Here is a 25,951-nt window from a genome sequence, read left to right as displayed (position 1 = left end):
AGCAGACAACTATGCCACTTCCAACCCCTTCCTACGTAGGTTGCCTTAGCTTGAAGGTGCGTGTGGTCAACCCCTCATGGGAGCGGGCAGGAGCCGGAGATTGAGTAACGAACTGGGTCCCCGGTTGAGTGTGACGAGTTGTCTTGCAGCAGGATGAAGATGTGGTTGTCGTCGATGAGGATGGTGACATCCACCACGCGTTGGGGCAGGACGTCAGTTTGCAGAACGACTAGAGGGGGTAGCAGGGAGGATGTAGAGAGAGAGAGGGAGAGGGCGAGAACCCAAGGAACAGCGTGGATGGTTAAGCAGGCGCATGTTCGGGTGAGGGCTGCGGCGGCAGCTCTGAGAGGTCATGGGTTGAGCATGAGTTCTCAGGGCCGGGAGGCTACATAACGTCTTTGGGCGTGTAAGATGCTGGGTCGAGATGCGCTAGTTTCATGTGGTGGAGAGAAACAGTGAGTGGTGAACCTTTAACCTTTATGTCCATCGTATTAGCAGTGTGGTTTAGGACCTCATATGGGCCTGAATATGGTGGGGTGAGTGGGACCCTGATGGTGTCATCGCGGAGAAAAACGAAATTTCATGAAAGAAGATTGGAGCCCATAGGAGTGGGGGGAGTATGGCTTGATGGGGGGTTCAGGGAAATGTTTGCAAAATGTGTTGCTTGGATCCAGCTTTTGAAGTCAGAGGGGGTAGGTTGTAACAGATCTCCAGGAAAGACAGGGTTTTCACCATAGATGAACTCACTCATGGTGTCCTTGATATCTGGTTTGTATGACGACCGTAGGCCGAGGAGTCCCCAAGGGAGGGCCATCACAGTGCTGTCATGAAAGTGTGATGCCACTGTTCTATCAGCCTGTTTGCTTGGAGGTGGTAGGCAGTTGTGTGACATTTGTTGATACTACACAGCTGGCAGAGTTGGACAAAAAGTGCCCTGGTCAGTGGTGATGGTAACAGGGCACCCAGAGCGGGAAATCCAGGAAGAAACAAAAGCCTTCACCACGGTTTTGGCGGTTATGTTGGTGAGAGGGACAGCCTCTACCCACCGAGGTAAATGATCGATTGAAGAAAGAACATAACCGAAGCCCTCTGAAGGGGGGAAGGGGGCTGATGAGGTCCAGGTGTACGTGGGGAAAGCAGCCAGTTGGAATGTTGAATTTGCAGAGAGTTGGAACACTGTGCCTGGTGACTTTGTTGTGCTAGCAAGCGATGCAGTTCCAGGCCCAGCTTGAGAAAATATTGCTGAATAGTTATAACGTCAAGTTGAAGACCTATATTTCAAAACGACACAACACATATAACTCACAGAGCAAGTTGACAAGCAATACATGTGTACACGGTAACATTCGAATGAGCACTGAGTCCAAGTCTAGTGGCCACTGCCTGGCTGGCCGCTTAGCTGGCACAGCTGCTGCATGGCTGGCAGACAACGCCGCACGTAGAGGACACGCGTAATCGCGCGGCGGTACTTTGAATGATCGGCGAGTCACAACACTTTTCCCCCCTTTGAAATTGTTGCACTGGTCTTGAGGGAGGTGGCCTGGAGATGGATAACGTCCATAGGTTTTGTTTGACTGGCCGTAAAGTCTCGAGGAGGAGGCTTCCCGTACGGACGGAAGTGTCCCCAATGATAACGGGTCGAGATGACAGGAGGCGTAGGGGTCGAATGTGCTGGGGCCCTGTGCACCAATCTGCCCATTGCGGCAAGTCCAGTTGATATAACAGGAGACATGGGCGATGTGTCGGTGTCTGTAGGAGGAGGAGGCGAGTAGATTGGCTCCGACAGAGGATGCTCATCCGGTTCCTGCATGGGCATGTCTCCTGGTGACGTCAGTTCTTGTGCTGGCACCGCGAAGACGGTGAGAGGACTGCGTTGTGAGTATTGAGAGATGCCAAGATCCCAATAATCAGGTAGAACCGAAGGTGGTGTAGCGGCATTCGGAACAGGCGTTGCCGGCACACGAGGCCGAAGCTGGTCCGAATGACGCACTGCAACACCCGTGTCCGTCTGGATTTCATACAGGCGTTGACCACAGTGTCGTAAGATGCGGCCCGGACTCCATTTTGGCCACCTGCCATATCCCCGGATCCAGACGAGGTCGTCGGCGGTGAACCAGCCAAGTGAAGGCACCTGCGGCCGTGAGGTGGAAGGCCGCAGAAGATGAAGTAGCGTGCGGGTCTGTCGGCCATGTAAGATCTCAGCCGGGCTGTGGTCGCCCATGGGGGTGAAACGGTAAGACGCCAGAAACTGGAGAAGCGCATCATCAGCAGCAGAAGAAGTCAGAAGTTTCCACATCTGAGCCTTAAATGTGCGGACCAGTTGTTCAGCCTCACCGTTTGATTGTGGATGGAACGGCGGGGCCGTGACATGCATAACGCCGTGACGAGCACAAAAATCCATAAATTCGGAAGAGGCAAATTGCGGACCATTATCAGTAACAAGAGTAGAGGGTAGGCCTTCCAAAGGAAAAATGCAGGCGAGAGCACTTGTGGTTGTCGCAGTGGTAGGCGACGTGCAACGGACAATGAAAGGAAAGTTAGAGTAGGCGTCAATGATGAGGAGCCAATAAGTACCTAAAAAGGGTCCCACGAAGTCAGCATGAATGTGCTCCCAGGGCTTCTCAGGTGAAGGCCACGGTGACAAAGATGACTTCGGGGCGGCGGCCTGTGACACACAAGGGCCGCAGGCAGCGACTATGTGTGCTATTTCAGAGTCGATGCCAGGCCAGTACACATGACGGAGCGCCAGAGATTTTGTGCGAGACACACCCCAGTGCCCTTGGTGAAGGAGGTGCAAGACCGAAGCACGCAAAAACACAGGTACCATAACACGCGGCGAAGCATTGTCAGTGGAAAGGAGGATAACACCATCCCTAGCCGTGAGGCGGTAGCGCAAAGCGTAGTAGTTCCGCAACAGATCAGAAGTCTTAGCGGACGGGCGATCTGAACAACCCTTCTGAATACAGCGTAAAACACGGGAGAGGGTAGGGTCAGAACCCGTAGCAGCCGCCAGCCGGTCCCCGGTGATGGGGAACCCATCCACAACCCACTGCTCGGCAACATCCAGGTGGAAACACAAAAGTTCGTCTGAGAATTAATTATAGTGGCAGCAGAACCGGTATCCACGTGCATGCGAACATCTCGACCAAGGATTTGGACAGTGAGGAATAACTTCCCTGAAAGGGAAGAAGTGCAATTGACAGACAACACAGAATAAGAATCAGCGTCATGTTCATGAACATCATGTATGCTGTCGGATTTGCAAACGGAAGACACATGACCTTTCTTTTTGCAATTTTGACACACAGCCCAACATTGGGGACAATCCTCACTTGAATGTTTCGTAAAACACCGTGGACATGAAGGAAGTTGCCGAGGGTTTTGCTGCAGTTTCTTAGTGGGTTGTTTACGGTTAGGCCGAGGCTGCGCGTGGGAGCGCACTGCGGCCACGTCGGCCGGCTGGGATGCGCCGCACGCGTCGTCAACAGCGCACAGAGGTTGTATTTCCCCGACATCACCCCATGCCTCTATTTGCGCCCCAGCGGCGTGAGAAATTTCAAAAGACTGCGCAATGGAGAGAACTTCATCTAGAGTCGGATTTGCCAACTGAAGTGCACGTTGCCAAACTTCTTTGTCGGGCGCCGACCGGATAATAGCATCCCGTACCATGGAATTGGCGTAGGATTCTTTGTGAACGTCAGTAACAAATTGACACTTTCGACTGAGGCCGTAAACTTCAGCAGCCCAAGCACGATAGGATTGATGCGGCTGTTTTTGACAACGATAAAAGGCAACATGAGAGGCTACCACATGCGTTTGCTTTTGAAAATAAACAGACAGAAGTGAGCACATTTCAGCAAGGTACAAAGACGCAGGATCCTTCAAAGGACCCAATTGCGACAACAACCGATACATTTGAGGTGAAATCCAGGAAAGGAACAGAGACTTACATGGTTGTTCGTCCGTGACATGAAATACCAAGAAGTGCTGTCGAAGACGTTTTTCATAATCAGACCAGTCTTCCGCCGTCTCGTCGTAAGGAGGAAAAGGTGGTATAGCCAACGATGAGAAACGCCCCGCATTGGACGCCGCGACGAAATCGCGAATCGCTGATGTTAGAAGTGTTTGCTGTTCAAGGAGACTTTGCAATAGTTGCTCGACAGTAACCATGGAAATCTGTGGGTCAATGGTGAAAAGGAAAAATCCCATCCTCATCGGCAATTGTTATAACATGTTACAACATGAATAACCTCCAAAATTTTGTCAGAGTTCAGATTCATCATACAGATTTGTGGATAGCGAAGTTCTGTTAACTACGTAGCAAGTAACTGTGTTCCTTGTAAAACTGCATCACAATGGAAAGTGAACTTGAACTGAGCATTTGCAGATATAGGTATCTTTTTTCTTTGAAAAATACCACTGTTATCAATTAATATTGATCTACCAATAGGAGAAAAACAGCAGCCATTTAGTGAATTGAGGAGGTGGCAGCTTCTTTCAAATTGGCAGCTTTCTTTCTAATTTACTTAGTTAAATGTAGGTGACATAAGCACGAATAGCACTACACTTTATAGTGATAGTTTAGTGTTAAATGTATCTAAACTCGGTTCACACATCTGAAGGAATTCTATTTGGTATGATGAATGCCATGACAGCTTTCAGTGATGAGCTGTGGTTTCATCTTCTCCATACCAGCCCATTATTGGGAGCAAAATAAACATTGTTGAAATCCCACTGTTATTATCATCGTCATCTGCTCAGTCATAACATTTGAGTTAATGTTCCAGCTTAGGGCTAAGAATCAGAGAGAGAGAATGATTGGGCACATTTATGGACATGAGTTGGTGATGAAAATTAGAGCTGAGGAGATGGTATAAGGAATGAAATATTGGAACCAAGGCCTAGATTGAGAATATAAAGCAGATAATTGATAAAGTGAAATGTAAAACTTAAGCTGAAATGAGGTGAGCAGTTGGCAAGTGAGAGAAAAGGAGATTGAATCAAACATATTTAAGAGTTGGTGATGTATGCAACAACTAAGGGCCATTGCATTTGCTTGTGTATATCGCTGAACTTTCACGTGTTACATAAGCAGATGTGAGAGAGGTGAGGAAAAACAGGCAAGCCAGAAAATAAAATGTACAGATAACTGAAAGGGAGTGTAAAAAAAGGAACAGTCACTGAAAAGAAGTGCTAAGACCAAAGAAATTAATGTAAAGTATGGACATGTTGTAACATCGGTTCCCATCACGGAATTCTGAGAAAGGGGTGTCTGGGGGAAGGATCGAGATGACACATGGAGTGAAACAGGCACTGAGCCCTTGGCTGTCATGCAGTATGCCATGCTCCTCAAAAGGATATTGTGAGTTGCCATAAATACCCTCTGTCTATGCCCATTCATCCTAACTGATAACTTGGTGGTAGTCATACCAATGTAGAAGGGCGAACAGTGTTTGTATAACAACTGTTACATGACATGTGTCTTTTCACAGGTGGCTCTCCCTTTGCTAGAATATGTTTTGCCAGTTACGTGGCTGTTACAGGTAGTTGTAGGATAGTTCATTTTCCACACCTCCTCCTAAACCATTGGATCGATTTCAACCAAATTTGCTGTGCATACCACTTACTGTCTGGAAAGGAGCAAAGGGGAGGGGGGGGGGTTAAGAATCATGTAACTCCCTTATGAGTGGGGTGGGGGTGGGGATGAGGATGGTTGGTACTGCCAGACATCTCAGCTGCCCTGCAGGACCAGCGTGTTGTGTAGCAGGTAGTACTGAAATGCGTACCAGGCGGTAAGTGCATGGAAAGGTACAGATGAGCAGAGAGGGGGGCGGGAGGGGGGGGAGATGAGGAGGAGGAGAGTGGGGGAAGAGATGGACAGAGAGAGAGGGGTGGAGGAGGTGATGGACAGTGTGGGGGGGGGGGGGATGGAGGAGGAAGAGATGGACAAAGAGTGATGTGCAGTTTGTCTCCTAGTTGTGTTGTTCAGTGTGTCATCTGGATCACGATCCTGAACTCTACATACAGCGAGCCACTATTTCTGTCAACTTGTTTTGGAAACAAATATCATGATAAACAGCTGAATATGGCAGATAAATTTAACATCCCCTCTGGAGTCGAATTGTGTAAAACAGCAGAGAATCATATATATATATATATATATATATATATATATATGTGTGTGTGTGTGTGTGTGTGTGTGTGTGTGTGTGTGTGTGTGTGTGGCATATACAAGTCAAATCCCTAAAGTCAGTTCCCCTTATGTCATGCACAGAAAAGAGACACAATTTCATTGAAAGATTTATTTGAACATATACAGAAAGTGTTGAGCTATTTTTCAACATATTCACAATCAGAATTCAGATTGTTGTCATAATGTTGGACCAAACTTTATATCCTTGTGTCATAGAAGACTGCTGCCAGGGATTGGAACCACTGTTTGACGTCCATCTCTGCCTCAGTCGGAAAACTCTGACTTGGACCAGACAGGAATTTCTTGAGGCTCCAAAACAGATGAAAATCACTAGGAGCAAGGTCTTGATCAAACATCCCCCTGGCAAAAATTTGCAGAAGCACTGTTGTCTGTCAAGACGTGTATGGCTGAGTGGTGTTGTGCAGTGAGGCAACACAGGCACTAAGTATAGCGTGTCACTTGTTCTGAATGTCTTGTTGCAGTTTCTGCAGTGTTTCATAGTAATGATCAGCATTCACCGTCTCACATCCAGTCGGGAATTTGGCGAGGAGAACTTCCCATCTGTCCCAAAACACAATATTTTCTGCATTGACATAGTCTGATTGAATTTCATCTTGCAGGGAGAGCCAGTGTGACGCTATTTATTTTTATTTATTTATTGTGAGTTCTGTTGATCCCAATAGTGAGGAGTTGCTAGTATATGGAACTAGTCAGTATTATTACTATATTTACAGTACAGTAGGGCACAATATGGTTGCTTCATGTTAAAAAATCATAGGAACTAATGTTGCATCATAATACATGAACAGAAATAATAATATTTATATATACATTATGAGTCATAAATATTAGGAATAACTTACATTTATGCTTGCATTAAATGGCTCACTCATCTGTACGATAAAAAACTGCGCAAATACTTTCTCATTTGCACTAAACAAAGTCACTAGTTGAATAGAATGAATTTTGTTTCAGGTACTCCTTCAATTTGCTCTTGACTTTCGACATTTCAGTGGAACATGTCAGTATTATCACAGTATTTACAATACAGAAGAGCATAATATGGTTGATTCATGTCAAAAATCTTAGCAAATAATATTACATCATAGTACATGAACAGGAATAATAATATTTATACATGCATTGTGAGTCATTCATATTATGAATAGTTTATATGTGTGATTGCATTAAATAGCTCACTAATCGGCACAAAAAAGGTACACAAATACTTGCTTATTTGTACTAAACAAAACTGCTAATTGAATGGAATGAATTTTGTATCATGTACTCCTTCAGTTTGCTCTTGTTACCCCACAAGATGATGCTGTAAGACAACAGTGTACAGAATATCCAAAGTAAGCAGCTCTTATGACATCCTTGTTTATAGACGATGCACTTATATGTAAAGCAAAAGCTGCAGAATGAACTCTTTTTCCTTCTTCTTCTCTCCAGATCTAGGATATGGTTAGGCCATTTTTATTTGTTATTAAGATACTTAGCAAAGTCCACTTGCTGTATATGTTGTCCATTACACTTTATATTTACATCCTCTTCTTCTTTCGGCATCACATGCAATGGTATATATTAAGTTTTATTGACGTTCAAAAGAGAGTACATTACAGTTGAACCATTTGAGAATATCGTTAAAAGCACACTCAGCAGAGGATTCTAGGTTTCAGGAGGTATTGAGAGAGTAGTATTACCAGTAAATAGGATGAACTTGCTCACTGAAATGGTACAGCATGGGAGGCCATTTGTAAACATAAGGAATAGTAAGAGCCTCAGCATTGAGACTTGTGGAGTTCCATTACTATCACTACTGGTAACCCTCTGCTTTCTGTCTGTAAGATAAGATTTAATCCATCTCCTCTTTGCTGCATTTAACACATAGAAGTGTGTTTTAGTTGAAAGTTATTTGTAGTTGATGCCCTCTAAAACCTTGGAAAGCTCACATAGGATTCCAATTGGTGCTAATTTGCATTAAGAGATTGCAGAATTTGATCAGTGGAGGAGAAAATAGCATCATCAGTTGATAGGCCTTGCTGGAAACCAAACTGATATTGAGAGAGAATGTTGTGGCTGTTCAGGTGATCAACAATTCTCCGAAATGTCAGTTTCTCTATGACCTTAGAAAAATTTGTTAGCAAGCATATTGGGCATTAACTTGATATGCTAGTTTTTTCACCTATTTTGGAAAGTGATTTCACACAGGCAAATTTTGATCTAAATGGGACAATTCGGTGAATTAGGGATTCATTAAAAACGTGACACAAAACTGTACATATGGAACCATGACAGTGCCTAAGTATTCTTATTGATATATAATCAACCCCAGAAGAATCTTTTGCTTTCATCTCTTTGATTGTCTCCTTGCTCTCAGTAATTGTGATGGATGTGACAAGTATCTGACCAGCTCTGGCACTGACAGCTTTATGCAGAATTGCTAATGCTTCACTCACTCGGCATCTGTTAAAAATGCCTGCTGAAGATTATAGCAACTTCCTCTGTGTTTTTACTATATTTCCAGTCTTGTCTTATTTCTGTATGAGACGCACATTCTACTTTCCTCCCCCCCCCCCCCCCCCCTTCCATTTTAAAGCTTGTCAAATGATTTTTTTGCTTTGTTATTTGAATTGTCAATTTCAGATGTGATGAACATGGATTTGAATTTGTTTATAACTCTTTTTAAAGTAATACAGTACAATCTTAAGTCTTCCTTTTTAACTGAATCATCAAAAAACAATAGGGATTCCTTTTAGCAACCTGCATATTGTTTCCTAGGATTGTTTTTCGAAATACAGTTTCAAACAATGATACAAACTCATCAGAGAACAGGTTAAATTTGTCATTAACATACCTTTCCATATATACAAGGCTCGAGTGATACAGATGGCCTGCCTCTGGCCAAGAAATTATTGTCAGCTAAGCTCATACAGATACTTGTTATTGTGTTTGGGAAGCTAACTACTGCCACCACATTAAATGATTCCATAAAGTGCTCTCATTCTCTCTTATTGTTGTTTATTGTTAAGAAGTTGATATTAAAGTCCCCCATGGTAGTTAAATCTTTGTTTTTTGAATACGTGTGGTTCAAAAGCTGTTCCACATAGTTAACAAAAATACATATTTTCCCCTCTTGCTTGATTTCTGAGGTATTGTGCGCAACCCACATCTCAGCACCTGTGATGATCCAGATCAGAAATTCATCTCAGTTGTGGTACCACTGCAGAAAACTGAAAGCTGCCCACATGCACTTTGCTTTGTGTTCTGAAGTCAATTGCTTCAGCATCCACCCGGCACACAATTTCTGAAACAACAGACGATCCTTGACAGTTTCATGCAATGAGGAGTGACACATCTGCGGAAATTGACTGTTGAGTTCTGTGATGGTAAAGCGACAGTTCCCTGTGTCTCATTTCCATACGAGCTCCGAGAGATCACCTGTGACGACAGGTGACCTCCTGCTGCACTAATCATTGTGAATGTTTAGGCTACCTGCTGCAGAGTCTCTCCACCTACAGCTCACCATCTGCCTGCTCATGACATTAGGCCCTTAGACCTGACACAGTTGATACAAATTTCAATCAGAGCTGTATTCTATGTGTTTAAAGTTTACTGGCAATGTCACTTCGCACACGGGAGGAGCTGGAATACGAGTCTCAGATTTTAACCACTGCTATGAAGCTACACTGAAACCTTGGGATTTTCCTTTAGTGCAAGTGCCACCCAGGTCATTGCTTTGTCAAGTGCACACAGCCACTCTGTTCAAAATACAGTTCACTAGCTGCGGGATGAGTGGGAAACTTTCTGTATGTACATGCATCGCATGTGTGACATAAGCGTGAGTGGAGCCATGAATAAATGCTAGTAAAGGTATATTGTGTAGTGTCCACTCTAGAATCTCTTGTAGAAAGCTGTTTTAACAGTTGTGCATGCTGACAACAACCTTAAAGTATGTTTACTCCCTTGTGAAATTTGTTCTTGACAATCAGTCATAGTTCAAAAACAATGGTAACATCCATAAATATTAATTTCTTGTAATGTGGGTCTACTGATTCCATGTTTCAAATAACATGTTCTCTTGTATCTGTAACTGTTTTTATTTCACTATTGAAATTTCAGCGTTTTTTCCATTTTCAAGCATATAAGATTTGATGTTATTTTACGTTATAAAATAAGTTAAAATAATGTTCTTGTATAACTGTGTTACTCTTGATGGTACTATAATTACTGATTTTTGTTAATGACAAAGTAGATTTACCAGAATTCTGATAGTAAAATAAAAACAGTTACAGCTAAAAGTGAACATGATGTCATTTCAAAGATTCATAAATATAATACTAAAAGGAAAAATGCCATACATTATCCATCAGCCTGCCTTACTGTGACACAGAAAGAAGTGAGGTGTTTAGCTATAAAAGTCTTTGCAAAGAATTTAATGGCCAATAAAAAAATATACCCTTAGCTGTGAGTAGGTAGTAGTACCCCTGGAAATCCACAAGGAATTTCAGCCAAACGTGGAAAATATGTGATTTATTATTTACTGAAAAAAAAAAAGTGGTTCATGGTGTGGGTTCAGGTTGTCATGTCCTAGTTCATGAACCACGGGCAATGTATGAGTGGCCAAGTAAGTGGTCCTGACAGTCAGGATACCAGTTACTTTGGAATAAGGCTGGGCATCTCGGACATATTCTGGGTCATGGTCACCTTTGTGCTCAGACGGCAAAGACTACCAAATCCACCGGTTAGTCCCTCAACCGTTAGGGGTAAAACCCAATGGGACCCGGGGCAAGTAAGGCTAGCAACCTGCTTCCCTGGTACTTTAAATATGATGCTGGCAACAATCAGAGCAAAATGCCTCGGACCTTTGGAGGTGACGGAGCCCCACCTCCAATTGACAAACCAGGGACTCCTAAGATACGACTCGGAAAATGAATGGTAATGAGATGGGGAGCTATTAATATCAATGGGGGCTACTCTGGGAAGAAGGTAGAGTTGGCAGAGGCTGCAAGTAAGATGGGATTGGACGTTTTAGCTGTTAGTGACATTCGGGTAAGGGGTGAGAAAGAAGAGGAAGTGGGAGAATACAAGGTTTACCTGTCAGGAGTCAAAGCAGGAATAGCACAATGGTGTGTAGGGCTTTACATCAGGAAAGAAATGGAATCCAGCATAGTTGCAGTAAGATACGTAAACGGACGACTGATGTGGATAGATTTGACAGTGCCTAACAAGAAAATTAGGATTGTGTCAGTATATTCGCATTGTGAAGGGACAGATCAAGATAAGATGGATAGTTTTTATGACGCACTCAGTGACATAGTTGTTAGAGTAAAGGACAAGGACAGTGTTCTGCTCATGGGTGATTTTAATGCCAGGATTGGAAATCGAACAGAAGGGTATGAAAAGGTTATGGGTAAATTTGGAGAGGATATGGAGGCCAACAGGAATGGGAAACAACTCTTGGATTTCTGTGCCAGTATGGGCTTAGTAATCACAAACTTATTTTTTAAACATAAGAACAGTCACCGGTATACTTGGGAAGGCAGGGGAACCAGATCTGTCATTGACTATATAATAACAGATCAGGAATTCAGGAAGGCTGTGAGGGACACACGTGTATTCAGGGGATTCTTTGATGACACTGATCACTATTTAATCTGCAGTGAAACTGGTATTGTGAGGCCAAAAGTACAGCAGGTCAGGTCCATATGTAGGAGGATAAGAGTGGAGAAACTTCAGGATATGGAAAACAGGCACAAGTGCATAACAGTGATCTCATAAAGGTACCAGTTAGTTGAAGGTAGGCAATTACAGTCATTGGAAAAGGAATGGACAAGGTACAGGGACACAGTACTAGAAGTGGCTAAAGAATGTCTTGGAACAGTAGTGTGTAAAGGTAGGATGAAGCAAACAGCTTGGTGGAATGACACAGTCAAGGCAGCCTGTAAAAGGAAAAAGATGGCGTATCAAAAATGGCTACATACTAGAACTCAGGTAGACAGAGAAAGGTATGTTGAAGAAAGAAACAAAGCCAAACAGATAATTGCAGCATCCAAGAAGAAATCTTGGGAAGTCTTTGGAAACAGGTTGGAGACTTTGGGTCAAGCTGCTGGAAAACCATTCTGGAGTGTAATTAGCAGTCTTCGAAAGGGAGGTAAGAAGGAAATGACAAGTATTATGGACAGGTCAGGAAAACTGCTGGTGAATCCTGTTGATGCCTTGGGCAGATGGAGGGAATATTTTGAAGAGTTGCTCAATGTAGGTGAAAATACGATGAGTAATGTTTCAGATTTTGATGTACAATGGGATAGGAATGATGATGGAAATAGAATCACATTTGAGGAAGTGGAGAAAATGGTCAATATATTGCAGTGCAATAAAGCAGCTGGGGTGGATGAAATTAAGTCGGAACTCATCAAATACAGTGGAATGTCAGGTCTTAAATGGCTACACAGGATAATTGAAATGGCGTGGGAGTCGGGACAGATTCCATCAGACTGGACGAAAGCAGTAATCACACCAGTCTTTAAACATGGAAACAGAAAAGATTGTAACAACTACAGAGGTATCTCTTTAATCAGCATTGTGGGTAAAATCTTCTCAGGTATTGTTGAAAGGAAAGTGCGAGTATTAGTTGAGGACAAATTGGATGAAAATCAGTGTGGGTTTAGGTCTCTTAGAGGTTGTCAGGACCAGATCTTTAGCTTACGGCAAATAATGGAGAAGTGTTACGAGTGGAACAGGGAATTGTATCTATGCTTTATAGATCTAGAAAAGGCATATGACTGGGTTCCTGGAAGGAAGTTATTGTCTGTTCTACGAGATTATGGAATAGGAGGCAAACTTTTGCAAGCAATTAAAGGTCTTTACACAGATAGTCAGGCAGCAGTTAGAGTTGACGGTAAATTGAGTTCATGGTTCAGAGTAGTTTCAGGGGTAAGACAACGCTGCAACCTGTCTCCACTGTTGTTCATATTATTTATGGATCATATGTTGAAAACAATAAACTGGCTGGGTGAGATTAAGATATGTGAACACAAAATAAGCAGTCTCGCATATGCAGATGACTTAGTTGTGATGGCAGATTCGATTGAAAGTTTGCAAAGTAATATTTCAGAGCTAGATCAGAAATGTAAGGACTATGGTATGAAGATTAACATCTCCAAAACGAAAGTAATGTCAGTGGGAAAGAGATATAAACGGATTGAGTGCAAAATAACAGGAAAAAAGTTAGAACAGGTGGACGGTTTCAAGTACTTAGGATGCATATTCTCACAGGATGGCAACATAGTGAAAGAAGTGGAAGCTAGGTGTAGCAAAGCTAATGCAGTGAGCACTCAGCTACAATCTACTCTCTTCTACAAGAAGGAAGTCAGTAACAAGACTAAGTTATCTGTGCACCGTTCAATCTTTCGGCCGACTTTGTTGTATGGGAGCGAAAGCTGGGTGGATTCAGGTTACTTTATCAATAAGGTTGAGGTTACGGATATGAAAGTAGCTAGGATGATTGCAGGTACTTGTAGGTGGGAACAATGGCAGGAGGGTGTCCACAATGAGGAAATCAAAGAAAAACTGGGAATGAACTCTATAGATGTAGCAGTCAGAGCGAACAGACTTAGATGGTGGGGTCATGTTACACGCATGGGAGAAGCAAGGTTACCCAAGAGACTCATGGGTTCAGCAGTACAGCAGTAGAGAGTAGGAGGAGTCGGGGTAGACCAAGGAGAAGATAACTGGATTTGGTTAAGAATGATTTTTAAGTAATAGGCTTAACATCAGAAGAGGCATCAATGTTAGCACTGAATAGGGGATCATGGAGGAATTTTATAAGGGAGACTATGCTCCAGACTGAATGCTGAAAGGCATAATCAGTCTTAAATGATGATTATGATGATGATGATGAAAAAAAAAAGAAAAAGAAAGAAAACTGCTGTGGTTTCCCACTCCCAGCACTCCTAGAGGTAGGAAAGGAGTGAAGAAAGAAGTAACATGAAATAGTTGAAAATTACTTTTATTATGTGCATCAGCAATTATTTTGACCAAGAGCAGTGTAAAGATTTTCAGAGAATAGATGTAGATGGAAATTTAGATTTCTCTGATATTACATTACTGTCATTTTGCAAAGTATATGTGGTAGGAAGAAGTAATATCTTAAAATTGTCTTCTCTTGAAATTTTAACAGGAAGCTTCTCAGTGATACTTAGTGCTTCTTACATCTACCAAATTAACCACTGACAACATAATTTTTGTGAGTTTTCTCTAACTCTTCTACAAGTCCTACCTGGTAAAGTTCGTTGGCTGATAAGCAGCAGACAACCCCGGCCGAGCAGTACTAGGAGATTCAGTCTGGAACCGCGCTGCTGCTATGGTCGCAGGTTCAAATCCTGCCTTGGGCGTGGTTGTGTGTGATGTCCTTATGTTAGTTAGGTTTAAGTAGTTCTAAGTCTAGGGGACTGATGATCTCAGATGTTAAGTCCCATAGTGCTCGGAGCGATTTGAACCATTTTTGATAAGCAGCAGTCAGTAGTCAACAGAACAAGAGACCTGTAAGCTACTTCCTTCACAAATGAATTACTTTTCTTTAGGATTCTCCCAATTAATTTGACTGTGGCAGATTTCCAACTAAAGGAAAAAATAATTTAAAATTGAAATGGACCATCATTTAAACATGCAACCCTGGCTTTGTTTTGTAACTCATCAGTATCATTATTGGTAACCTCATGGCTATTTTTGTTGCTTTCAAATTCCTTACATTTTAGATCATCCTAAATCTTCTCAAACAAATGTACTTACAATAGTAACAGTGCCATGCATACCTTTTATTTTTGTTTGTTATTACAAGGGGCTAACTACCATGGTTCTTTTTGTTACAGTGCCCTCAAATGAAGAGATTTCGGCTTGTGACATGTTTGTTGCTGGTAGCAGCAGGAAGTGCCCTGCTGGAAATGAGAACTAATCCTTCAGAATTCAGTGCTCTTCAGTCAGCAGTTATAAATGTTGATCACCAAGATCTTTTTCGTTTCATTTGTCACACTGACACAGTGGAAATGGTTTGTACTTTTGGTGGTGCATCATCATATCACCCAGCACAAAAATTAGACTCTCTCTCTCTCTCTCTCTCTCTCTCTCTCTCTCTCTCTTTCTCTCTTTCTCATTGTGTTCTGTAGATATAATCAGGAGAACCTTCAGGAATGTGGAACAAGTCTATGTACACATTAAAAAAAAGACACACAGCTTAACATCCATACTTTGTTAAGTATGAAATGTAACTATACTGCTTAACGCTATTCCTGCTTGTGCCAGCTAAGTTTCCTCTATTATACTAAATAGCTACTGCTTAAAAGCTATTGGTGTGTTAATGTTTACGTTGATTACATTGCTATTTTCAAAGAAAGATAGTTACCAAAATCAACCATATGGAGATGAAAGAGTGCTGCCCACCACATAGAGGAGGAATGAAAAAGGATGCTAGAAATGTTCAACTTTCAGACTACGTCCTTCATCAGAAGTAGAAAGCACACACACATTCACGCAACTGCAACTCTCACACACCAGATCACTTTCACCTCTGGTCGCTGAGGTCTAACTGTCTCTGAGGCAAAGAACAATCTAGCTGGATAGTGAATGGGGCTGCAGAAAGGGTGGAGGGCAGATAGGAGGGCAAGGGAGAGTGTCAACAACCTGCTCACCCCATACTCCCATCGTGGACTACCACTATTGACCACTACTACAGGAGCCTCCATCAAATCTCTCGCACAACTGCTCATAACTGCCAAACCCTGACTTGCAGACATACTACATTTACCACACCCTCATAAACTTACTCCTATCACCCTATAGAACCCTGGGCCTAAACATAGCTGCAATGCAGTCACAAGCCTGTCCTCCAAAAGCATCAGACATGCAGAAATATCAGTCCTTCAAAAAGCTTTACCTTTTGCTCCACTCTCAAATTCAGTCATGCTGGACTTTAGACATTCTCTTCTTTTCCCAGTCTCTACAGTGGAAATACTTTTTCGCCAGTAACCTGATCAGTTGGACTCAATCTAAAACCAATATTGAACCCTGCCTGACTGCAAATAACCCTGCCTTCGAGCCACGAATTGTCCCATTATCTTTCCTAACCTCAAACATTGCCTCACTGCCAAAGTACAAAACCCTCAGCATGGAAACCGACCTTACATCTTCAGAAAGAACCACAATCCACCATCTGAAAACTGAACCACTGTCTTATAACCCAATCTGCCAACAAAGGCTCCACCATTGTGGTTGTGATCTGCATGGACTAGATCTACATCTTTGTGATTACTCTGCTATTCACAATATAGTGCCTGGGCAGAGGGTTCAATGAACCACCTTCAAGCTGTCTTTCTACCATTCCACTCTCAAACAGCGTGCGGGAAACATGAGCACTTAAATTTTTCTGTGCAAGTCCTGATTTCTCTTATTTTATCATGATGATCATTTCTCCCTATGTAAGTAGGTGCCAACAGAATGTTTCGCAGTTGGAGGAGAAAACTGGAGATTGAAATTTCATGAGAAGATCCCATTGCAACAAAAAACGCCTTTGTTTCAATGACTGCCACACCTATTCATGTATCATATCTGTGGCACTATCTCTCCTATTTCGCAATAATACAAAATGAGCTGCCCTTCTTTGAACTTTTTCGATGTCATTCATCAGCCCCACCTGATGCGGATCCCACATTGCACAGCAATACTCCAAAATATGGCAGAAAAGTGTGGTGTAAGCAGTCCCTTTAGTAGACCTGTTGCACATTCTAAGTGTTCCGCCAATGGATCACAGTCTTTGGTTTGCTCTACCCACAACATTATCTATGTGATCGTTCCAATTTAGGTTCTTTGTAATTGTAATTCCCAAGTATTTAGCTAAATTTACTGCCTTCAGATTTGCGTTACTTAACGCATAATCAAATTTTAGTGGATTTCTTTTAGTACTCATGTTTCATACTTTTCTTTATTCAGGGTCAATTGCTACTTTTCGCACTATGTATATTGAGCAAGCAGTGAAGGAAACAAAAGAAAAATTTGGAGTAGGTATTAAAATCCATAGAGAAGAAATAAAAACTTTGAGGTTCGCCGATGACATTGTAATTCTATCAGAGACAGCAAAGGACTTGGAAGAGCAGTTGAACGGAATGGACAGTGTCTTGAAAGGAGGATATAAGAGGAACATCAACAAAAGTAAAACAAGGATAATGGGATGTAGTCTAATTAAGTCAGGTGATGCTGTGGAAATTAGATTAGGAAATGAAACGCTTGAAGTAGTAAACGAGTTTTGCTATTTGGGGAGCAAAATAACTGACGATGGGCAAAGTAGAGAGGATATAAAATGTAGACTGGCAATGGCAAGGAAAGCGTTTCTGAAGAAGAGAAATTAGTTAACATCGCGTATAGATTTAAGTACCACGAAGTCGTTTCTGAAAGTATTTGCATGGAGTGTAGCCATGTATGGAAGTGAAACATGGACGATAAATAGTTTAGACAAGAAGAGAATAGAAGCTTTCGAAATGTGGTGCTACAGAAGAATGCTGAAGATTAGATGGGTAGATCACATAACTAATGAGGAGGTAAAATGAAGAACAAACCGCCTTCAGTCACAAGTTGTGTTTATTTACTGCACTATGCATTTCGAGCCCTGGAGGCTCATCTTCAGGTGCTTTTTAGCGATTTACATCTGGTTTCTTAGTTGTTTGCAGTTTAACATTGTATGGTGTCTGCTTCTGTTGTGCAGTTGGTATACACAATATACATCTTTAATTTTGCAGTACATACTGGGATATATACATAGTCACACACTTTTCACACATTGTAGTAGTACAATGTGCGAAAAAGTGTGTGACTATGTATATATCCCGTGTATGACACTATTGAACAGACACTGTCATTGTTTTAACACACAACCTATGTATGTTACAATAATTCCACTGTTCAATTGACGCATTACTCTAATTGATACAGACTTCCCGTCTGAAAATCAGCCATGGACTGACTGTCTCAGGACTAAAAATCGGTCCTTTATATATCCTCACAATAATAGGCACTGAAACTATACATTGTTCGATATTTAAGTTACAGAAGTTACAATTAAAACATAACCCATTCAATTAACTGAATATATAGAAAAATTCCTTCTTTTTAACAGTTCCTTCTACCCCAAAGGTTAGGCCAAATTATTTGTTTAAATAATGAAATTAACAGATATAGTTATGCAAACAATGCTTTTGACAAACACGGTAATTATTTTGGAATTAAATGAGGGCTCACTTGGTTGACATGTTTTCGAATAGAGCCGAATAACTACTTAGTTCTTCTTCCAACTGTTTATAATTAGCACAGAATTTATATTTGTTTATAAGTCAACAATAGAACCTAAGTCACAAGCAATTACTTATCTCACCCTATAGCAAAAGACATTAACTGGAAATAGTCAAAATAAATTAGGAAATTAATAATATACAGAAAACTAAGCACAAAATTAGATCTGGTGCTAAATTCTTTAAGACTGAGTGCCAACCTTTCTCTTTTATGAAAATGCAGATTATACTCAGCAACGACCCATACCAGTGTTGGGCTGGTGCCCTCTTTCGTGCGGCATGATCAGCCCCAGTTGAACCGCTCTGTCAGGAGGATAAATATGGAGTTGGATCAGTTGCGTAGGGCGGCCACTCTGTCAGACGTTGGATTGGTTCCTGTTGAGGCTATTGATAGGGAGGATTTCACAAGGCATGGCCTACATCTCAATAGGAAAGGGAAGGGTAAACTGGCAGCATTGTTAGCGAAATCCATAAGGGGGACACTAGTACTCATGGATGTACCTCTTTTTTAGACTAATATCAGTGTCCAATGAGAAGTTCAGGCAGGCAGGTGCTAAAGAGGTCCAAAACTCACAAAATTCTCACAACAGGAAAGTAAATAATAATGTTACCATATTTAACCAAAATATTGGTGGATTAAAGAAAAAAGTAGATTCCCACAAAAGTAAAGTAAAAAATAATGTTACCATTTTTCACCAAAATATTCCGGCATTGAAGAATAAAACAGATGAGCTCCTGGTTTGTTTGGATGACATTGAATCTGATAATGTAATAGATATACTATGCCTGTCTGAGCATCACATTGTGTCTGATATGGAAAAGGTAAATATCAGTGGTTATAAACTAGCTGCACAAATGAGTAGAGAGAATAAGGTGAGAGGAGGAGTTGCCATATATGTCAAAAGTTATCACTGTGTAGAAAGCTTAGATACAAAAAAGTTTTGTCGAGAGCAACATATAGAAGCATGTGCCTGTCAACTTAAACTGAAGGAGGGCTCTTTTATAATTGTAACAGTATATAGGTCCCATTCAGGAAACTTTCATTCATTCCTGGAAAACTTGGATGCCTTGTTGTGCTATCTGTCAGATAGGGGAAAGCATATTATTATTTGTGGGGACTTCAATGTTGATTCACTGAAAGAGTGTAATAGGAAAAATGACCTGGAATTCTTGCTCGGTTCTTTCAATTTGATATCTGTCATTAATTTTCATACTCGGGTAGTAAAGGACAGCAGCACATTGATAGATAACACTTTTATAGACCAAGATAGGTTTAAAAACATAAATTCTTGTCCTGTTGAGAATGGGCTTTCTGATCATGGTGCTCAGCTAGTTACAGTATATGACATAGCTCCATTCAGTAATTCAGAACTACCCTACAAAGTTGTGCATTCAATTAATGACTCAACAATTAGAAATTTCAGAGAAAATCTTCAGCAGTTAGACTGGGATGAGGTGTACAAGGAACGCGATGCTAATTTAATATATAACTTATTTCATGATACACTTGTAAGAGAATTTGAAAACTGTTTCCCCAAGAAAATAGTTAAATCTAATTATAAGAAACCATGCAAAAAACCTTGGCTTACTAAAGGAATAAAAATATCTTGTAACCACAAAAGGGAGCTGTATCTGACAACAAGAAAGAGTAATGACCCAGAAGCAGCCAAATATTATAAAAACTACTGTGCTACATTAAGAAAGGTTATTAAAAAGTCTAGAAGCATGTGCATCATGTCTGAGATTAATACCTCTGATAACAAAATCAAAGCAATTTGGAATATTATTACAAGGGAGACAGGACAACCAAGAGTACAGGATGATGGCATCACCATCCAAGTGAATGGAAACTTGATAAACAACAAGCCCGAAGTCGAAAACATTTTGAATAATCATTTTTTAAATGTAGAGAAAATAGGATCTAAATGTTCATTAGTAGAAGCAAGGCAGTTAATGGAAGAGGCCTTACCCACACCATTTGATACAATTGAAATTCCACCCACCTCTCCTTCTGAAATTAGGAAGATAATAAACTCTTTCAAGAATAAAAGCTCACGTGGAATTGATGGTATTTCCAGCAGGATAATAAAAGCTTGTTCCCAAGAAATAAGTGGGATTTTTAGTCACATATGTAATAGCTCTCTGAAGCAGGGTATTTTCCCAGATAGACTGAAGTGTGCCATTGTTAAACACTGCATAAAAAAGGGGATTCGTCTGATGACAACAACTACCGCCCAATCTCTCTTCTGACAGCTTATCCTAAATTCTTGAAAAAGTAATGTATTGTAGAGTAGCTTCACACCTTTGTAAAGTTTTAACAAAATGTCAGTTCGGTTTCCAGAAGGGTTTTTCAACGGAAAATGCTATATATACTTTCACTAATGAAATATTAAATGCTCTGAGTAACCGGAAGCCACCCACTGGGATTTTTTGTGATCTATCAAAGGCTTTTGATTGTGTAAATCATGGAATACTTCTAGATATGCTCAAGTACTGTGGTATGAACGGGACAGTGCTCAAATGGTTTAAATCATACCTAACTGGAAGAATGTAGAAAGTTGAAATAAACAGTTCACATAATATGCAAAAAACTAGTGATTTCTCGAACTGGGGAACAATCAAGAATGGGGTGCCGCAAGGTTCGGTCTTGGGTCCTCTGCTGTTCTTAATATATATTAATGACTTGCCATTTTATATTCACGAAGATGCAAAGCTGGTACTTCTTGCCGATGATACAAGTATAGCTATCACACCCAACAGACAAGAATTAACTGGTGAAATTGTAAATGATATTTTTCAGAAAAATCATTAAGTGGTTCTCTGCAAATGGGCTCTCATTAAACTTTGACAAAACACAGTATATACAGTTCCACACAGTAAATGGAACGACCCCATTAATAAGAATTGACTTCAATCAGAAATTGGTAGCTAAGGTAGCTAAGGTTGAACTGGAAAAAACACACTGAGGGTCTGCTGAAATGTTTGAATTCAGCTACTTATGCTATTAGGGTCATTGCAAATTTTGGCGACATACATCTGAGTAAATTAGCTTACCACGCCTATTTTCATTCTCTGCTTTCGTATGGCATCATATTCTGGGGTAACTCATCATTGAGTAAAAGAGTGTCCATTGCAAAAAAGCGTGTAATCAGAATAATTGCTGGAGCTTATCCAAGATCATCCTGCAGACACTTATTTAAAGAGCTAGAGATCTTCACTGTAGCCTCTATATCTGCTTGTGTCTGTATGTGTGGATGGATATGTGTGTGTGTGCGAGTGTATACCTGTCCTTTTTTCCCCCTAAGGTAAGTCTTTCCGCTCCCGGTATTGGAATGACTCCTTACCCTCTCCCTTAAAACCCACATCCTTTCGTCTTTCCCTCTCCTTCCCTCTTTCCTGATGAGGCAACAGTTTGTTGCGAAAGCTTGAATTTTGTGTGTATATTTGTGTTTGTTTGTGTGTCTATCGACCTGCCAGCGCTTTTGTTTGGTAAGTCTCATCATCTTTCTTTTTAGATATATTTTTTCCACGTGGAATGTTTCCCTCTGTTATATATATATATATATATATATATATATATATATATATATATATATATATATGGTGGCGCAGATGGATCGGGTGGTTTTGAAGTGGACTGTACGTCTGGAGGGGGGGAGCCAGGTGTTCGGCGACTTCGTCCTGTGGTGGGGGGGGACGGGAAGTTTCAGTTGCAGGCTGGCAGTCAGTCGCGATGGCTACGTGGTCCGTTGAGCATCGTGTTTTCGCAGTGGAAGAGTTCATACGCAATAACGAGTCAATTGTTGCTGTGACGCGTGCCTTTCGCCGGCGTTTCAACATCCCACCTCGCGGTAGTGTTCCTAAGCGAGATACGATATTGAGTTGGGTGCATAATTTCCGCACTACTGGTTCATGTGCTCCAAAATGGACGCCTAGACCGCCAACAATAACAACGCCTGAGAACGTGGAGCGTGTGAGACGCGATGTCACTGCGAGCCCACGTCGATCAACGAGACGTCGTGCTCAAGCTCTTGGAATGTCACGTCGGAGCCTTCAAAGGATTCTTAACGAAGAACTGAAATTCCACCCCTATAAAATCCTGTTGGTACAGAAGATTCTCCCAACAGACCATCTTCAAAGGCTTCAGTTTAGCCAACAGATGTTGGAGTTATTGGAAGATGTAAACCTGATTATCATGATGTCTGACGAGGCTCACTTTCACATTAACGGATACGTAAACAAGCAAAATTGCCGTTACTGGGCCGACACTAACCCAAGAGATCTACACCAACGGCCTCTCCATAGTGACAAAGTGACGGTTTGGTGTGGGGTTTCTAAGGTAGGGATAATTGGTCCTTACTTTTTTGAAAATGAAAGGGAGCAGGCGGTTACTGTTAATTCGCAGCGTTATGTGAACATGATTGAAGATTTTCTTCTCCCACAACTTGAAGAGAACAATTACGACATGGGCAATATGTGGTTCCAACAAGACGGGGCAACTGCACATACCGCTAGGATATCAATGCAAGCTGTACGCGCTCTGTTCCCTGGCCGTTTGATTTCCCGTAATGGAGATGTCCATTGGCCCCCTCGCTCGCCGGACCTCACGGTATGTGACTTTTTCTTATGGGGCTATTTAAAAGCAAGGGTCTACATGAACAAACCCCGGACCATTCAGGAGTTGAAGGCAGCAATTCACACCGAAATCACATCAATTCCTGGTGATGTGCTTGAGCGGGCAATGCGGAACGTTAAGGACCGACTCCAAGAATGCGTCGCTCGAGAAGGAGGGCATTTGATGGATGTAATTTTTAAAAACTAACATTACTATTTTTTTGTTAATAAACTTCCATTGTAACTACACGTTTTGCACTTTATTTCAATCCAATACCTTTACAATTGACAGTTTGACAAGTATTTTAAAACCACCCGATCCATCTGCGCCACCCTGTATATATATATATATATATATATATATATATATATATATATATATATATATATATATATATATATATATATATATATACATATATATATATATATATATATATTCACTTATGAAATTTGTTATTAACAATCCGAACGAATTCAAAAGTAATAGCAGTGTACATGGCTACAACACTAGGAGGAAGGATGATCTTCGCTACTCAAGGTTAAATCTAACTTTGGCTCAGGAGGGGGTAAATTATGCTGCCACAAAAATCTTTGGTCAGTTACCTAATAGCGTCAAAAGTCTGACAGATAACCATATAGCATTTAAAAGGAAATTAAAAGAATTTCTTAATGGCAACTCCTTCTACTCATTAGATGAATTTTTGGATATAGTAAGTGGGTAATTTCCCAACCTCCACAAAAAATAAATAAATAAGTAAATAAATAAAATAAAAAAAAAATAAAAAAAATATTGAGTGTCATGTAATATTTTGTCTAATGTAATATCTTGTATAGACACCTTTTATTAACCTGACACGTTCCACATCATTACGAAGTGTCGTATTTATTATCTATGGAACTAGTACAAATCTACTCTAATCTCAAATCTAATCTGATCTACTCATGTATGTTAAAGGTAACTATGCAAAAATGAAAAAATGAATTTAAGGAGGCAGATGGCAAAACAAGAGAGCAAGTAAAAAGCTCCCAGCTTGCTTCATCACAAGCTGCTTCGCTACGTCAAGGATATCTACTTCTATGTTTCTCATCTTGGCAGTTGTCCTTGATTGGAATTCAGGAATATTTACTTTGTGTTCTTTGGTGAAGGAGTTTCAGAAAACTGTGTTTAATAACTCTGCTTTAGTGGCACTGTCATCAATGACTTCACCGTTGTTATCGGTGGAGGAGCTCTACCAGTTGTCAGATACATCACCTACGAGCCTTGCCACAGTGATGCCATTCCAGAACTACAGCAGGACCTCAAGCACCTCCTCAAATACTCAGAGCCATTCCATACTCTCTACCCTGAGTCTGTTTGTCTCCTCACCTCCACCACTCCCTGCACTCATCACACCTTGTACGTGCTTCCTAAAGTGCGTGAACCCAACTTGGGTTGGACTTGGTGTGACATCACATGTGCTGGACAGCTGTTCAAATTGCTCGCCAATATTTTATGAAGTTTTAGACTTCAGATACATATTTTAAATATTATTGGTGTTAATATTTGCTGTAAAAGTAAATTATTAGTGGATTTTCATTCATCTCAGTCTTTCTTTTTGTGTTATTGATTTGAGAGGTCTGTTATTCATGAGTGCACTTATGTTGTTCATTGAAGTCTCAGCAGTTGTTTACATTTCGCGGCGTGCGGTTGCAACTGCTGTGGTTCTAAAGCAAAGTACTGACAAAGTTGTTTGTGCACTGTATTTGAATATTAAATTTAGTACTCTTCAATAGTTCACACAAATATTAGCAGCGTGTTTACACTTTGCGGCATGCTGTTACAGCTTTAATGTTCCATAAGTTAAGTGCTGACAAAGTTGTTTGTGCACTGTTATTCAGTTATTAAATTTAGTAGTTTTCAATAGTGTCTCACACTGTTTCTGGTAAAATAGCAGTTCAGTAAACTTTTGTAGGCTTTCACCCACTGTGTTTTTTAGAGTTGTTTGTGCATTGATTTCATTTCTTACATTCCGTACAGTAATTTCCACCTGATGTTTCTTATTGTTTCTAGTGAGATATTTCAGTAAATCTTTTGTTCAGTGTGTTTAAATTTGTTGTGTGTTCCAGAAATCCCTTGAATTTTTGGTTTTAGATAAGTAATTGTGTGAAGTTTTGCAGTATTCATATTAGTTGTGGTTCAGTAGTATTAACAAAAGAAGCTGCTTTCTTAGTAGAGAGTGAAATTTGAGGTAACTATTGTTAGTTCTTTAAATAGTTCTGTTGTAATTGAACTTAGTAACTGTTAATATTTTACCATGAGTGAAAAGTGTGGGCTTTGTCGTAGGTTTGTGAGTAGCGGGTTACAGTGTGAGGTTTGTTCAAAGAATTTTTATTTGGGGGAAATGCAGAGGGGAAGCCAGTGGGCATTCTAGTGAGATCATCTCCTGGAAATGCAGAATTTTTTAGCAGAAATAAGTTGATAGAGGAGCAGGATGTAAGATCTGTGCCCTTCAGGTGTAGTTACAAGATGCAAAGCAGGAGTTAGATAGCTTGCGGAGGATGAAGTGCACTGGGGAATGGAAACTGGCAGTTGGTAAGAAGGCAACTAGGAGGAGGAGGAGATATTCAGACAATTGTACTTTGTGTATAATCAATAGATTTGACCAACTGTCAGAGTTGAGTGGAGAGGAGCCTCTTGTAGCTGTAGGTGTAGGAAACATGCAGCAGTCCTCAGCAGTTAGGGAGCCTAAGTCAGTTGCAAATACTGACAGAAAGAAGGAGATTCTGCTGCTAGGCAGTTTTCATGGCAGAGGTGTGGGCCAGC

The 25,951-nt window shown here is 41.0% G+C and overlaps 1 protein-coding gene across 2 annotated transcripts in view; it reads left to right on the top strand.

Annotated features, from left to right (window-relative positions):
• LOC126243722 (uncharacterized) overlaps positions 1-25,951 on the top strand; it is a 77,816-nt gene that overhangs the window by 13,407 nt on the left and 38,458 nt on the right. For both annotated transcript variants that reach the window (XM_049948183.1, XM_049948184.1), the window contains exon 2: positions 15,067-15,243. In XM_049948183.1, coding sequence (XP_049804140.1) covers positions 15,076-15,243 — 168 coding nt within the window. In that variant the 5' untranslated portion in view covers positions 15,067-15,075. The remainder of the gene's footprint in view (positions 1-15,066; positions 15,244-25,951) is intronic.

Source organism: Schistocerca nitens, chromosome 1, assembly GCF_023898315.1.
Source record: "Schistocerca nitens isolate TAMUIC-IGC-003100 chromosome 1, iqSchNite1.1, whole genome shotgun sequence".
Taxonomy (NCBI): Eukaryota; Metazoa; Arthropoda; class Insecta; order Orthoptera; family Acrididae; genus Schistocerca; species Schistocerca nitens.
This window is presented reverse-complemented; position numbering and strand designations above follow the sequence as displayed.